The sequence below is a fragment of the Atta cephalotes genome (genome assembly GCF_000143395.1).
Source record: "Atta cephalotes unplaced genomic scaffold scaffold00027, whole genome shotgun sequence".
Taxonomy (NCBI): domain Eukaryota; kingdom Metazoa; phylum Arthropoda; class Insecta; order Hymenoptera; family Formicidae; genus Atta; species Atta cephalotes.
In genome coordinates this window covers 3,455,202-3,469,954 of record NW_012130091.1, presented here as the reverse complement: position 1 = coordinate 3,469,954, position 14,753 = coordinate 3,455,202, and the positions used below count along the sequence as shown (strand labels likewise).

The window sequence follows — 14,753 nt, the reverse complement described above, 5'->3', positions numbered from 1 at the left end:
TACTTCGTACTTACTCTCCTTCTTACTCCTTACCTTCTCTCTACCTCTCTCTCTCTCTCTCTCTCTCTCTCTCTCTCTCTCTCTCCTCCTCTCTCTCTCTCTCTCTCTCTCTCTCTCTCTCTCTCTCTCTCTCTCTCTCTCTCTCTCTCTCTCTCTCTCTCTCTCTCTCTCTCTCTCTCTCTCTCTCTCTCTCTCTCTCTCTCTCTCTCTCTCTCTCTCTCTCTCTCTCTCTCTCTCTCACTTTCATTCTTTCATTCATTCAGTCATCTTCTTGCGCGCGCGTTCTGCATGCGTGTGATTTAATCTTTTTTGCGTCTAATAGTAAGTTTCTTGCTCAAGCCAGCCGCCTGGATTTCGACGGAGGTAGAATCGTCTCGTTTCATCGTAGATGAAAATAGCAAACATGAATGGCAGGGCTGGCAGCCACCATACGAATCTGCAACATACATGAATTACATGTTGCTATTTTTTTATGTGTGTCGCATTATAATACAATGGCTAACATTAATATTGCAATCTTTATATATATGTGTGTGCTAGATTATAGCAAATATACAATATATGACCAAAATATTAAATATAAAATTATTTTGTTACACATTACACACGACAAAAGATATAAAAATGAATAAAAAATACGTACTTTAGTGGGAACATACGAAGACCCTTATCCATACCGGGCGTGTAACTTAGGAACGCAGCGAGGGCGGTCTCGAACACGAGGCCAAAGTTCAGAGCCCAGTTTCTCATTCCTTGGTGAATAATAGAGTTGCGACGTGTTTTGCAAACAATCAAATCAGCCCACTGCACAATTACGATCGACACGAAGAAAGCTGTATGGCAGGTGAACTCCAACGTTTTACGGTCTCTATATGTCTGTAAAAAAATTAATTTAGATCATCAGTCATATATTACTTTTCTAATTACTCTATTTTGTAACTCATTGTCAGTCGAGAAATTCCGAATTCATATCTAACATAAATTAGTTTTTTCTATAAATAATTAAGAAGTTTGTAAATATTATATTAGAAATAATTTTAAGAATGAATCTGGAGAATATTTACGTGATATATTTTTTTATCGATTGACGACTTTGTTTATTGAGAATAAAATATCAGTTTTTGCTCATCTCAATTTTTCTCGATATTTAATCGATTCTATAGGTCTATCGTATCATATTTACCCATTCCTGACCATAGCTATCGGTGAGATCATTGATAGCCTTAGAGTCCCATTGCTTTCGAATGCCAAACAGATACAGAGGCAGGAAACCATTTTCAGCCATGATGACAAAGTAGACGAAAAAGCCGGCCGCGGCTTGAATCATACCGATTTGACCGTATGCCATCGAAATAAGCCTAGATACAAATGAATGCGTCAATGAATTTTTTATCCCTACGCAACTACTCATATACTCGATGTTAGCTTTCGAAGAATCCTTTTTGCAGAATTCGATTCATCATATTAAAAACAACGCGAACATTTTATGCTTAAAGGACGATTTCCTCAAATTTTGAAAAGAATAAATATACAACTTAATCGAAGCTTTCAATCGAAGAAAATTAGCATCTGCAGGAATTTTACACTTGGCAAATTTTTCGATTTTGAATAGCAAAAAGGAGTAATATGTTTCAGAATTCTTCGGAATCTAAGAAATCTTCGTCACATCAATAGTCCAACTTTGATGTTATTTCTAATAATCTAAGTTCGTGTTAAAATTATGAAAGCCATAGTTACCGGTTAGGGGCAAAATGCAGATTACTTACCAATAGGTAGATTATTAATGATCGATTCTTGACAGTGAAGCATGCCACACAGAGCAGACAGATCAAACAGACAGACAGATCAGACAGATAAACAGACAGACAGACAGACAGACAGACGAGTAGATACAGCTATTGTTTGCCAATTCTCACGATGGCAAGCTGCACAGTTCACATTAAAGCTGCTCATTCTCAGTTAATATTTCACACTACCAAAGCTTAATCCTACATTTTTTTTAGATTGATTTGTAAGTTAATATTACAACAAAGGAATCTATTAATTGGCGTAAGTATGTTATATTGTATCAAAAATTTATATCAAAAAGATGTATCAAGTCCATAATAAATAATACTTTAAATATGATTTTATATCTCATATTTAAGATCTTACAAACGACACAGATTTAATCTCTGCTGAATGCGATTCAACATAATAATCTGGCTAAAAAAATCTTTCCATCGTTATCATCAATATAATATTGTAAATAATAATATTATATTAACATTTATTAGTAAATTAACTAAAAGGTTGTTTAGCAATATAATTTAATGCTAATTGTAAACAAAATTAAAAAGATAGATACATTTCTTACTTTTTTAAATCACAAGTGCAATTATAATCGTCAATTTACAATTAACTGGACTATTAATATGACAGTTTATAATTATCCAGACTATTGATATGATCGCAACTGTAGTGTAGCGTTTGCTTCTTCCCTGCAGCTAAATATTATCAATATTAAACTTACTGTTACTAATCAAATCGCGTAAAATATAATTATATAATATAATTATCATGAAAGCAGTTAATACGAAAAACGTGCAGCGAGTATTTGTGCGCAGTTAAGCTAAGGAAGCAAGTCGTATGCAATTGCGACAGATTAATTGTAGTTAAATTAGTCGTACTGAATCGGTAACTGACTTGTTAGATCCAGTGGAAGATGTAGAAGAGTAATTAGCGAATTAGTGTTCGCGCAAGCGTGCCAAAGGCATCGCAATGTCAAATAAAGAAAAAAAATTGCAGCTCGGACAATACAATTAAATTCTCGACGTTGAGGCAATCGTCGAATGCGATAAAGCGGCAGAAGCCAGTAATTGCAACGTGATCCGCGATGGATCCGCGTTATTCGCGGAAGAAAAAGAGGCTGCCCAAGCCGTGCATGTCGAGTTGTTAGTTTTCAAAAGCTGCTCCCGGCGGTGACTCCCACAATTGAGCTTGTTGTCTAACGTCAATGAGAAGTGTAAGAAAGTAAAAGATTAAAGATAGCGAAAAAGAGAACATTCGAGGCGAAACGTGCACTCCGCGGAAAACTCGTCGGTAGCTCGAATTCGCTGTTTTTTTCCAGCGAATATTTTCCGACGACGTTAATCCTCTGTTTACCGTAGATATTCATTAGACCTACATTTGTCTCTGGAAATTTGTCTCTATTATCTTCTTTACAAAATTTGTATAGGATAGAATATACATAAGACATTTACATTATCAGATATGTATTAACGTAAAAAGATACCATAAAATCAGAAAGATATCAGAAAATCATATTTCTTATATTCATTAATAAAAAATTTTAAAAATCTTATAAATAAAATTTTATATATTCCAATATATATATATATTGTTTTATTATAAAATAAATTTCCAGAAAAATAAATTTAGATCTATTGAGCCAGACAAAGGCAGACTAAGGAGCGATGCTGTCAATATGAATCAATTTTTTTCAGTTTTCTTGAATGTACAATTTTTTAGTATCTAATGTCTATAATAATTAACTAATCAGTTATTGACAGCAATGAAGTTTCCAGTGTTTTCGCCCGCAATTTGCGCGCGTACATCTAGTGCAACGTTTAGAAAAAGTAACATGTATATAGTTGAAGCTAAATGATGATCGCAGTGTTAGTCGTTGATCGGATTTTTAGGTGTATCTAAAAAAAGCATTCGGCATTCTCAACATCTGTTCTCTATAGGTAAAACTTGCTTGTGCTCTATGCTAATCAACTAGATTTTTAAAGTCGGTTGTCGTTTATTTGCTAACACAGAGTGTCTACCGAGTGTGTTCCACTTGCAACCAAGATCTTTCAAAAAAAAAGAAAGAAAAGATTTCTTGTTTTACCAATGATAATCTCAAAAACTTTACAGAACATAATAATTTTATCCTTTGAGCGATTCCCTTCTGCAGCTAAAAAGTGTGTAACGTTTTTACAAAAAAATAAATTTTCACAAAAAAAGAGAAGTAGACAGTGACTCTATCATGTCGCCAAAATCAGTAGACACTCTGTTAAGTATTGTTATGTATCAGGTGTCATGTGTATACATTGTGATCCAAGTTAGAAGTGCACAATAGTCATCCCAAAACAGTTATTACTGCATCATGCAGGTGAATAGAGTGCAGCACGCTTAGACAATGCCAGGATGGCTGATTACTTCTAACTCGGTTCACAAGCACATTCATAAGTATGTGTGTATTATGTAAGTGTGTACGTATATGTATAAGATTTATTATCGTCAGAGCAGTCAACTATTATCGAAAACGCGACGTTATGTATTACACGCTACTCATCGCAAAACGCACTTTATTCTGTTCACACGCGACGCCAATGTTTCACCATCAGTAGTAGTTACTATCGATTAACCCTTTGTTGGACAAATACTAGCTAATCTATCGCTTCTAATCTATCTTTAAGTACATCAGTATTAATAGAACATCAGGCAAGATTCGCGCATGCTGGGAATCGAATTTTCCGGTTATTGCTTCGAGTTTCTACTTGTCAAGCAAAGGATCAATCACGTCTGACGGCCCTGGCGGATATGCTAGAGAGAGAGAAAGAGAGAGAGAGAGAGAGAGAGAGAGAGAGAGTGTGTGTGTGTGTGTGTGTGTGTGTGTGTGTGTGTTTTATGTGTGTATATGAAAACAAGTAGATAGTAGTGACAACGGTAAAAATGTGTATGTGAGTTGACACGGTACGGACGTAAGTGCAATAGGTTTCTGTTGGTTTCTTTTATTAGGTGGGTAATTGGGAGACCCACCTTCGGTTGACTAGATTGTCTCTGTAAGGATCGCGTGGCTGCCGTTTCATAATGTCCGACTCCGGTGCCTCGTAGGCTAGCGAGATGGCCGGCACCTGCCATCCACCACTGATTAGAAAGTGTGCTAACTACCCCTCACCGCATTACAAAGAAGTTATATGCAAGAGATATTATACCATTATTGGTACTTTATGCACATACACTTTCGGTAATGTGTATGTATGCGCAGTGCGAGCGAAAGAGACAGAGAGATTTGGAGATCGCACAAGACAGTTTAGCGTCGATCACGTATATTACCGACAATATAATGTATATTACCGACAATATTACGTTTTCATAATTCGGGAATTTCATGAGAAACTTCCGAAAAGATAATCTTTCAAGATGCTCGACCGGTTCCATCCTAAACGCAGCCTGTCTTACAATTAGAAATTAATTGCTCTTGCGTTAGAAAATAGTGCCGTAAAAATGCGTTAGAAAATTGCGTCGAAATGTAGCGAAGAGGACCTGGTAGCGAATACTGGCGAGTGTATTTGTGCATTGGATTAGGCGCTGCGTTTAGACAAGACGGCCTAGAAACGGCCCGAGAGAAAGAAATCGTTTGTGCTATATCTGAAGCAAGTGAAAAAAGATCAGGATTAGAATTATATACGCGGACCTTCCGTCCTTTTTCCACTTTAACATTTTTACGCTGCGAATCTCCAATCATTTTTGTTACCATTGACTCTCACGATTGAATTATTCTCAGCGATGCTCAATGAATCACATATACTTATATACATTTACAGGAAGATAAAGAGTTACAGATTTACAATAATTTCAACATCATAGCAGTTTTCAGCAAACAGTTTTGTTGCGTATACTACAAAATTCGCTACAAGTACTCAATTTTTCATTCATATTGAAATAACAAAAACTTTCTTTAAAGCTAACATTATCAAAGCCTACAAATTTCAAAAGGCTAAATATAAATAAGATAAGTGAGTATCATCATCGAACACTTCTGAGAAACGCAGATGAAAAAGATCCCTTCTCTTTCGTGCACTTTAACTGAGTACGACCTCAAGCACTGTTTTCGTTATTACTGCGGCGCAACCCCTTGATGCACATAATCGTTTTCTCATTGTATCACATTATCGGAAAAAATATGCTATCAAACTCTCTCTCTAACGAGTCATCAAATGATTTTCAAACAATAAAATTACGCTTGTGCACGAAGGGGCTATCACGGCAATTTCCTACTTCCAATTAACATATACATATGGATTCCCCCGATTAGTAATGTTTTTGTAAAAGTATATCAGTCGTTTCAGCACCCATTAGAAAGTTGCCAGTCGCAGAGTGGGTAGAAGGCAGCGGCAGTAGGCAGCGCATTACAGAATAAAACGTGAGAGGACTGTAAAGAATAAAAACTGCAAGAAAAGTTCATGACGCTCAAAAATGTACAAAAGTGTCTTTCTCTTTTGGCGGTGATAAGTGGCAAGTAACGAACAGTATAAGTAAATAGTAAGTATAGTATAATAGTAGTAATATATAGAGATAGCAGCGGCAGCTGTGATATAGTAGATAAAATAGTAATGGCAATAAAAATTCATAACTATAAATAACGATGCTGGCTTGTGGTTGTAATAATAATGATAATAATAAGACTAGTAGACGAGGACAAGAATAATAATAGTAATAATTACTGAGCATCAAAGATTAATGTAAATATATATACATATCTATATACATAATATACCATATACCACTCCTGAAAGAAGATTGCCATAACTCAAACAAGTTCAATTTTTTTATTCTCACCTTTGTAATTGTAGGAAATGCTACTACATGAGTTACAGTATATGAAAATCTTTCATATTGAAATAAAAAATGATATGTTATCTTAGCTGCTTTAGAAAATCGCGTGTCAAGTTATTCTTTTACAAAAATTTCGTTTTTTTTATTTGTGGTAATGCTCTTTCAGGAATATGCGATATATGTACGTGTAAGATCGATTAGAATTTAACTAATTGATTAAAACTTAAGTTTCGTCGACCAGTACGAAACATTTGTTAATTTCCACTATTAATATGCAGTTTGCGATGCATTTGGAATCTTCGTTTCCATTCTGCTTTCCCTAAACGATTGCGTCGACGAAACTTGCTAAATTACGAAATGACTAAGAACGATCGTTGCTCAACGACGATGAAAGAGGAAGAAAATGAATCGTTTGATGCAGAGCCTATTTTTCTAAGAAAAATCCGATAAATTCTACAGAAGAAAAGAGAAAAAAGTTGTTGTTGCAAAAAGAGAAAGAGAAAAAACTAAAAAAGATATGCAATGCGCGTCACATAGGTGTAAAAATTACACGACAAAACCTGCGGCTGTTCTGCATCTATCGATTCAATCAATTCAGCTGATTGTAGGTATATAACTTTATTTGCTACATAAAATTATTAAAATTAATTTATATATATATATATATATATATATATATTAATTTATATATTTGCGAGAAGCAAATAAATAAATCTCTAGATATAATATCCTACAATTTCACCAAAGTTGTGATTCTGTTTAATTTGGCACGCAACAATCACGTTCTTGTTCATTCATACGTACACCGCGTTCAGTACAGACTATCAGGTGAATTTTCACTAACAATAAGTCGTAATAAATGATTCAATTCTAAATTGAAAAGAAATTCGTTTTCTTGAGCGAGGCGCAGTAACGATAAAACCTGGCTCGAGACAATAAAGGCAGCCAGGAATAATGGAGGTAGATAGACAAAGGTAGAGAAAAATGATGAAAAAAGAAAGAGATTAAAAGAAAAAATACACGTTTCCTATATGCAAACCGACGTATGAATGACAATTCTATTCTATATCGTAATGCTGTTCTACTCAAATGTCTACGGAAAAAGAGAGATAGAGAGAGAGAGCACTACCGTTTACTCTATGAAAACATTTCGGGCTTCCAGAACGTGCGAAATTTTCTTTCTTATCGTTCAATCTTTATGTTCAAATCTTTGTAATACCGACAACGACGCGGAGCGGATTCGCAAAGTGTAAGTTGCACATTTATGATAAACATCACACAATATTCACAATACAATATACAAATTCCCTTGCATTCCTTGAGACTTGTATCACGTTGTAGAGAGGGAAAACTCAGAAACTTGCAGCGACAGGGCGCAATATGAAAGATGATATGAGAAAAGAATATAGAGATAGAGTATATAGCTAAAAGAAAAATAAATTCATATACATAAAACAGCGTGCACGCACGCGAGAGAAGATAGAGAAAGAAAGAGAGAAATAAAAGGGTTAAATGATGGAAGATGGAACAAAAATAAAGATTTTCAAATGAGGAAAAAAGGCGAGATAAGTAAAATGCTGAAGGGACCGATCATGCGAATTCTTCACAACGACGTTCATCTATGTTTCGTGGACGTCTCAGCAACCCATATACACCTCAAGCCAGTGACAAACCAGGACAGATGACGACTGCAGCGAGGAATTATAAAACGATGGGAAATTGAGCTCAAGGAGATTAAAACTATAGAGATACTAAGTATTAGAGAGTTAGATATGTAAAGAAGAGAGAGAGAGAGAGAGAGAGAGAGAGAGAAAGAGAAAGAGAGACAGAGAGAGATACAGAGAGGCTTTTACAATGCGATTGGCTTACCTTAGATGTAACGAAACAATACTAATACGACCGTCATGGGATCGTCATGATGGAAGCGCCTGTGACCGTTAATATAAAAGAAAGAGAAAATTCTTTGAAAAGGAAAAATTCACGATTGCCCGTCTTGTAATTAAATCGTCTCACTTTTGATGAAAAAAATTGAAAAAAAAAAGAGAATAGACATATTGAAACATATATTATAAGAGTTTATTTTTTTCGTAAAATAATAATATAATTACCATAACAATACAATTCTTTCAGAATTTTATAAAAATTCTGAAAAGGTCGACAACAAATCATAGACGAGCAAGCGTCGCTTAACCAAACTCAATCCAGCTTATTGTTAGAGCGAGTATAGGATATACGAATAGAGAAGAACAGACTGAAAATAAAGCTCGCGTGTCTCCCAGCGACCAAACACACCTTAGAGCATTGCATATGCGTTGATCTGCGTGTACCATATCCCTTATTAAGGTTATTACCTTATTCACGTTTTGTCCTAGCGTGTCCGACTCGACAATGAGCGATAAGCTTGGCAAATTAATCCCTACATCGCGTGAATTTTATCAAATGACCTTGGCAATGACCAAAATAGTTGAAGTATTTTAAAAAGGGGAAAAAAAGCAAATTTTTATTTTGCATAGAGTATTTGTAAAGACAAAACTCAAAAGATAATGAATATCATCCAGTAAAATTAATATCTAACGTGTAAAACGAAAGTAAAAAGAAATTAAGGAAAGTACATTATTTATATATGAGGAATCAATTTGCCCGCGAATCGTTGTTACTTCTCAGTTTACAATTCCTGTCGTACGTAGGTATCGAACGACAACGAGTAAGAGACGTATAGCAATATATGCATGTGCTTTCCCGCATCAAACTTTCTGTCGTATATAATAGAAGATAGAACGCACTAACTACTAAAGTCATCAATCGAAAAACGAAATATGTAGCCAATAGAGTGAGAGAGCGATCGCCGTGTGATTGAATTTCCGAAGCTTTACCCGATTTTCAAAAAATCTTAAAAAAGCTTAAACAATTACTTGAGAAATTCACTTTAAGAAAGTTAGCAAGTTTTATCGAGATTTTGAAACATGTTTAAACTAAGCTCATCAATCGGGAAAATACCTCGAAAATACACTGTATCATCACCGATGACTCTTTCGAATTACAGACATTCTGTAGCTTGTCAATATTCATTGTTGATGTGTTACCTTTCATTAACTAGCTTGTCAGTGAAGGGGTTTCGTGGTTGTCGCTTCATAATATCGCTCTCTGCCTCCTCGTAGGCTAGCGAGATGGCGGGTACCTGACGTCACATTATCAAAGAGCTCAGTAATAACGCCACAATTAAATAACAAGAATGTCTTCGGATGATGTTGAAGTAAGAATGTTGTCGCGTCGTTCATTTTATTAAAAATTTATTATTAATCTCTTTCCATACAATCTGATATCAAAATCAATCTTAAGAAGATTACAATCGAATCGATATCGACAGCATTCTTATGCACAATGAAGCATAGAGAATAAACAAAAGATAATCAACTGAAAAATAAAAAAACTAAATTGATTAAGAAATTGATTCTGAAAGGAATCAAGGAAGTTTAGAGGAAATTTGCGATATCTCGCGTGAATAAATAGTAAGCAGCTTATCTCGCAGAGATAAAGTTCCTGAAAAGAAACTTTGAACTACCTCTCGTTGCGATAAATATCTATTTCTATTCAAATGCAAATTTGTTGTTTATATTTTGGTGTATTTTGTTTATTGTTGTATTAAAAAAAAATTTGTTAATCCCTGTAAGATAATTTATCTAAATTATGCTTTTGTTTTTTTACTCAAGCTCCATCAGCGCAATTAATCTAAAAGGAAGGAAAAAATATTCAAGGATTAATCGATGAGAATAGCAGGTTGCTGATCACCACCTTGACTGGTTCAAATGCATCGTAATCTATAAAAAAAGAAGATCGTCGAACAAATTTTCGAGGAACTGTTGAACAATCATCGTATGAGTAGTATTCCAAACATATCATGCTGGTACCTATCAATTAATTATAAGTGTCAAAGATTGATGGTATCTTTAAGAAACAGTTGTACCTTCATGACTCCATATAAAAGTTATTATATGATGGAAGACACGAGTGCTGAAATAATTCAATTAGCCAATAAAAAGGAAATCGAGTAGCAACTTTGGAAAAGTTTTAGAGAGTGAAATACGAACATCTCTTCCGAATATTGTTACTCGATCAGAGTCGTTTTCATGTAGTATTTGACTCATGACTCACCATGTCAGTTCCTAAATCGATGCAAAGAATGGTGACGGTACCCAACGGCAAAGGGATATCGCAGAGAATGAATGCCAAGAAAGGCGAAATTTCGGGTATATTCGAGGTCAGGGTGTAGGCGATGGATTTCTTTAGGTTGTCAAAGATCAAACGACCCTCTTCCACGCCTGTTACAATCGAAGCAAAGTTGTCATCCAGTAAAATCATATCGGCTGCTTGCTTGGAGACGTCCGAACCAGCGATGCCCATAGCGACACCAATGTCGGCTTTTTTCAGAGCAGGCGAATCGTTCACACCGTCGCCTAAATAAATTAAACACACACAAATAAATTTATACACACACACATTTCAATCATAAACAATTATTATATCACTATTAATATAATTCTCATATCAAAAATAAATTAGTGTATCGAGTTTCAATCCAATCAAAAAAAATTCTAGGAAGCTTTTAATTTTAGCTGAACATTTTCTTCGTAATACTAAGCAAAAATTCATATTAATTTTCCTTCGAGTAACTTACCAGTTACAGCGACAATCGCACCCATTCGCTGGCAGCCTTCGACGATGATGAGCTTTTGCTGAGGCGAGGTACGGGCGAACACAATTTCGGTGTGGTACCTGAGAATCTCGTCCAATTGGTCGGAGTTCAGTTCCCTGAGTTCAGTTCCGTGAATGACCGCGGCTTTAGCCTCGCGAGGATTTACTTCGGATACCGGGATATTTAATCGTTGCGCAATGTCCTCGACGGTTTCATTACCTAAAAAGAAAAATGGCAATAAAATTGAAAAAAAATAGATGAAATAAATGAAAAAAGATTAATACTTTGCTGTTTATAAAAAAATTTAAATGAGAATAATAATACGATTATTAATAGCGAATAATTATCCTATGCATTTTAATTAAAATTACGCTATCGCCAATCAACAAGTTGAACATGTGTTACTACATTATCATAATTTTTACAACGCAAAGTATTATCCTCAGTATTATCCTCCAATAAAACTACCCCACGTTCCGTGTACAAATCAGATCGTTGTAAATCTTAAGTGCGATTTATATATTATCTGAAGTTACATCTCATTAAGAGATTAAACTCATAAAAGCATCATAATCGAGATGGGCGAACAAAGCTTCGGAGATCTCGCGGTTATCGCAGTATCTAATCTCGAACGTCATCCGACAATCGTTAATGTGATAATAAAATCGGCACATATATACGTGCAAAAATATATACCTTCAGAGATGATGCCGACGGATTTGGCAATGGCTTTGGCAGTGATCGGATGGTCACCGGTAACCATGATGACCTTGATGCCGGCGGAACGGCACTTGGCGACTGCGTCGGGCACCGCGGCCCGAGGCGGATCAATCATAGACATCAGGCCTACGAAGCGGAGTCCGTCGACTGGGAAATTGGGGTCGTCGGCATTGAATTTGAAGCCAACCGGGAACTTGTCGGACGGCAGTGTATAATCACAGAAGCCGAGCACTCGTTCACCGAGTCCGCCCAATTCCAAGTACGCGTTATTGAACGCTTCCTTCATTTCTTCGTCGAGAACCTACGATATGAAAAGTTTAAATATTGAAAAAAGATACAGGTAGATAGATAATTTATTAGATAAGTTACCTTTTCTTTGCCACCAATAAATATGGTCGAGCACCTGTCCAATATTCTCTCAGGAGCACCCTTCATCACCAAGAGATGTCTAGGATCGTTGGGATCGTCTGATTCGTGTATGGATACCTGATATTTATTAGTAGAATTGAAGGGAATCTCGCAGACTTTCTTGTTGCGTTTCCTAATGCCCATGACATCGCCTAATGCCAATTCCATACACTTGAGCAATGCAGCCTCAGAAGCGTCACCGTTAACTTCTCGCTTCAGAATCGGTTCACCATCCTGGCCCGGCTTAAACTCGGCACGATTGCATAGGGTCGCAATCTTCGCCAACGCCTTAAATCCCGGACTAGTGCGGTCATATTGCAAGCCAGACTGATCTTCTGTGGTATCGGCATCGATAATCTGATTGTCGAACCACATGTGCGCCACCGTCATACGATTTTGCGTGAGGGTTCCAGTTTTGTCCGAGCAGATGGTCGAAGTCGAGCCCAAAGTTTCCACAGCCTCGAGATTCTTCACCAGGCAGTTCTTCGAGGCCATTCGCTTGGCGGTCAGAGTGAGGCACACGGTCACAGTAGCGAGAAGACCCTCCGGTACGTTCGCCACAATAATACCGATTAGGAAGATGACGGCGTCAAGCCAGTGATAACCCAGAATGAAGGCTATGATAAAGAATGTGACGCCGAGGAAGACAGCGACACCGGTAATGAGGTGTATAAAGTGATGAATCTCTTTGGCGATCGGTGTCTCACCGGTATCTAAGCCGGACGCGAGACCTGCGATCCTTCCCATCACCGTCTGATCGCCGCAACAGATCACCACGCCTTTGGCCGTGCCTTCTACCGCATTCGTCGAGAAGAACGCGAGATTTTTCGTTTCGAGCGGGTTCTCATTCGTGAACTCGGGCGATCTCGATTGCGGTTCGGATTCGCCCGTCAGCGAGCTGTTGTCCACCTTAAATCCACGGGCCTCAATAATCCTGATGTCGGCCGGTATCCGGTCGCCGAATTTAACCTCGACGACGTCGCCCAACACGAGATCCTCCGCCCGTAGGGTAAGTTTCTCACCCTCCCGGATTACGGTGGCGAATTGCGGCACCATATTCTTGAACGACTCCATAATCTTGCTTGACTTGCTCTCCTGGTAGTACGAGAATATACCCGTGACTATTACGACCGCCGCGAGGACGATACCCAGGTAGAGATTGTCGTCGTTCGGGTCCTCGCTGGTCGAGGCCTGGATCGAGTACGCGATGAAGCAGAGAATCGCACCGATCCACAGTAGGAGGGCAAAACCGCCGAACAAGTTCTTGCAGAACTTTACCCATTCCGGAGTCTGCTTCGGCGGCGTCAGGGCGTTCGGCCCGTCTCTTTCCAGGTTCTCCTTCGCTTTCGCGTGGCTGAGGCCCTATTATTATATTTATATAAATATCAGTAATTAATACATCTCTTTCCATTTGATTTATCAATCATTTAACATTGGTCAACGCTGTCAACTAATTTCCATTTTAATATCTTTCCATTTGTATTTTATTCCACTTTTGCAAAAGAGAAACTATCGGTAATATTTTTATTTCGTAGTGGCGCGGCGATCGCATGTCAATGTCGATCGATGCACTATACAATCTCGAATCAAAATCTATTTCTTCGAAAAATTATCATCCCTCATCACATGATGTTACTTACGTTTTCGGGGTGCGACTGAAATCTTTGATACAGTTCCTCGGGTGAGACTTTATGGAAGTCAATGTCCAACTCTTGCTTCAGGTCATCTAGATTGTCCCCCCTCCGCTTTGGATTCTTCCGCCGCGACTGTTAACGGGAACAGACAGAGAGAAAAAGAGTGTTATCAAAAGATGTTTTCTGATAATATCTTCCCTGTACATCGACGATGTGTACACAACCTTAATACAACTATAAAGCGATTACAAAGTATATTACTGCGACGCGTTAATTATCAAGATACTCTGATAACTGACAACAAAGTAGAAAAGAAGTAGAAGATTATCAAAGCGTGTCGGATTACAAGAATCTGAAAAGAGATTGAAAACCCAGCGACGAGTGAGAATAGCCTTTGTAGTAGAACAAATCGATTGCAATATCGTCGAAAAGCGAGATGAACCGAGCTGTATTGATATCTAGCCGTAAGATGAGATAGAATTGCATTACATTAAAATGATAGGAATGTTTTGAAATCATGTAATGTCAGCGAAGGTAATTGATAAATAACTAACTTCCAGTGTGAAATGACGAAACTATAAAATAATGTAAATTATTTCTCTCTCTCTCTTCTCTACTNTCATCTNTANCTTCATCTNTNNTNTNTNTACTNTNTATATATACTATATACTACTNTACTCTACTACTATATAGTATACTACTACTACTTA

The 14,753-nt window shown here is 37.1% G+C and overlaps 1 protein-coding gene across 2 annotated transcripts in view; it reads right to left on the bottom strand.

The window, feature by feature from the left end:
* Positions 1–195: 195 nt before the first annotated feature.
* The window catches only part of LOC105620558 (sodium/potassium-transporting ATPase subunit alpha), a 16,153-nt gene continuing 1,595 nt past the window's right edge, over positions 196–14,753 (bottom strand). The window contains exons 3-11 of one of the 2 annotated variants that reach the window (XM_012202049.1): positions 14,050–14,175; positions 12,371–13,771; positions 11,978–12,302; positions 11,264–11,500; positions 10,741–11,042; positions 9,672–9,766; positions 1,184–1,358; positions 644–876; positions 196–436 (exon numbers count right to left, since the gene is read on the bottom strand). In XM_012202049.1, the coding sequence (XP_012057439.1) occupies positions 316–436; positions 644–876; positions 1,184–1,358; positions 9,672–9,766; positions 10,741–11,042; positions 11,264–11,500; positions 11,978–12,302; positions 12,371–13,771; positions 14,050–14,175 (3,015 nt within the window). In that variant the 3' untranslated portion in view covers positions 196–315. Of the gene's footprint in view, positions 437–643; positions 877–1,183; positions 1,359–4,788; positions 4,884–9,671; positions 9,767–10,740; positions 11,043–11,263; positions 11,501–11,977; positions 12,303–12,370; positions 13,772–14,049; positions 14,176–14,753 lie in introns of both variants that reach the window. The other variant, XM_012202050.1, reaches the window with a different exon arrangement.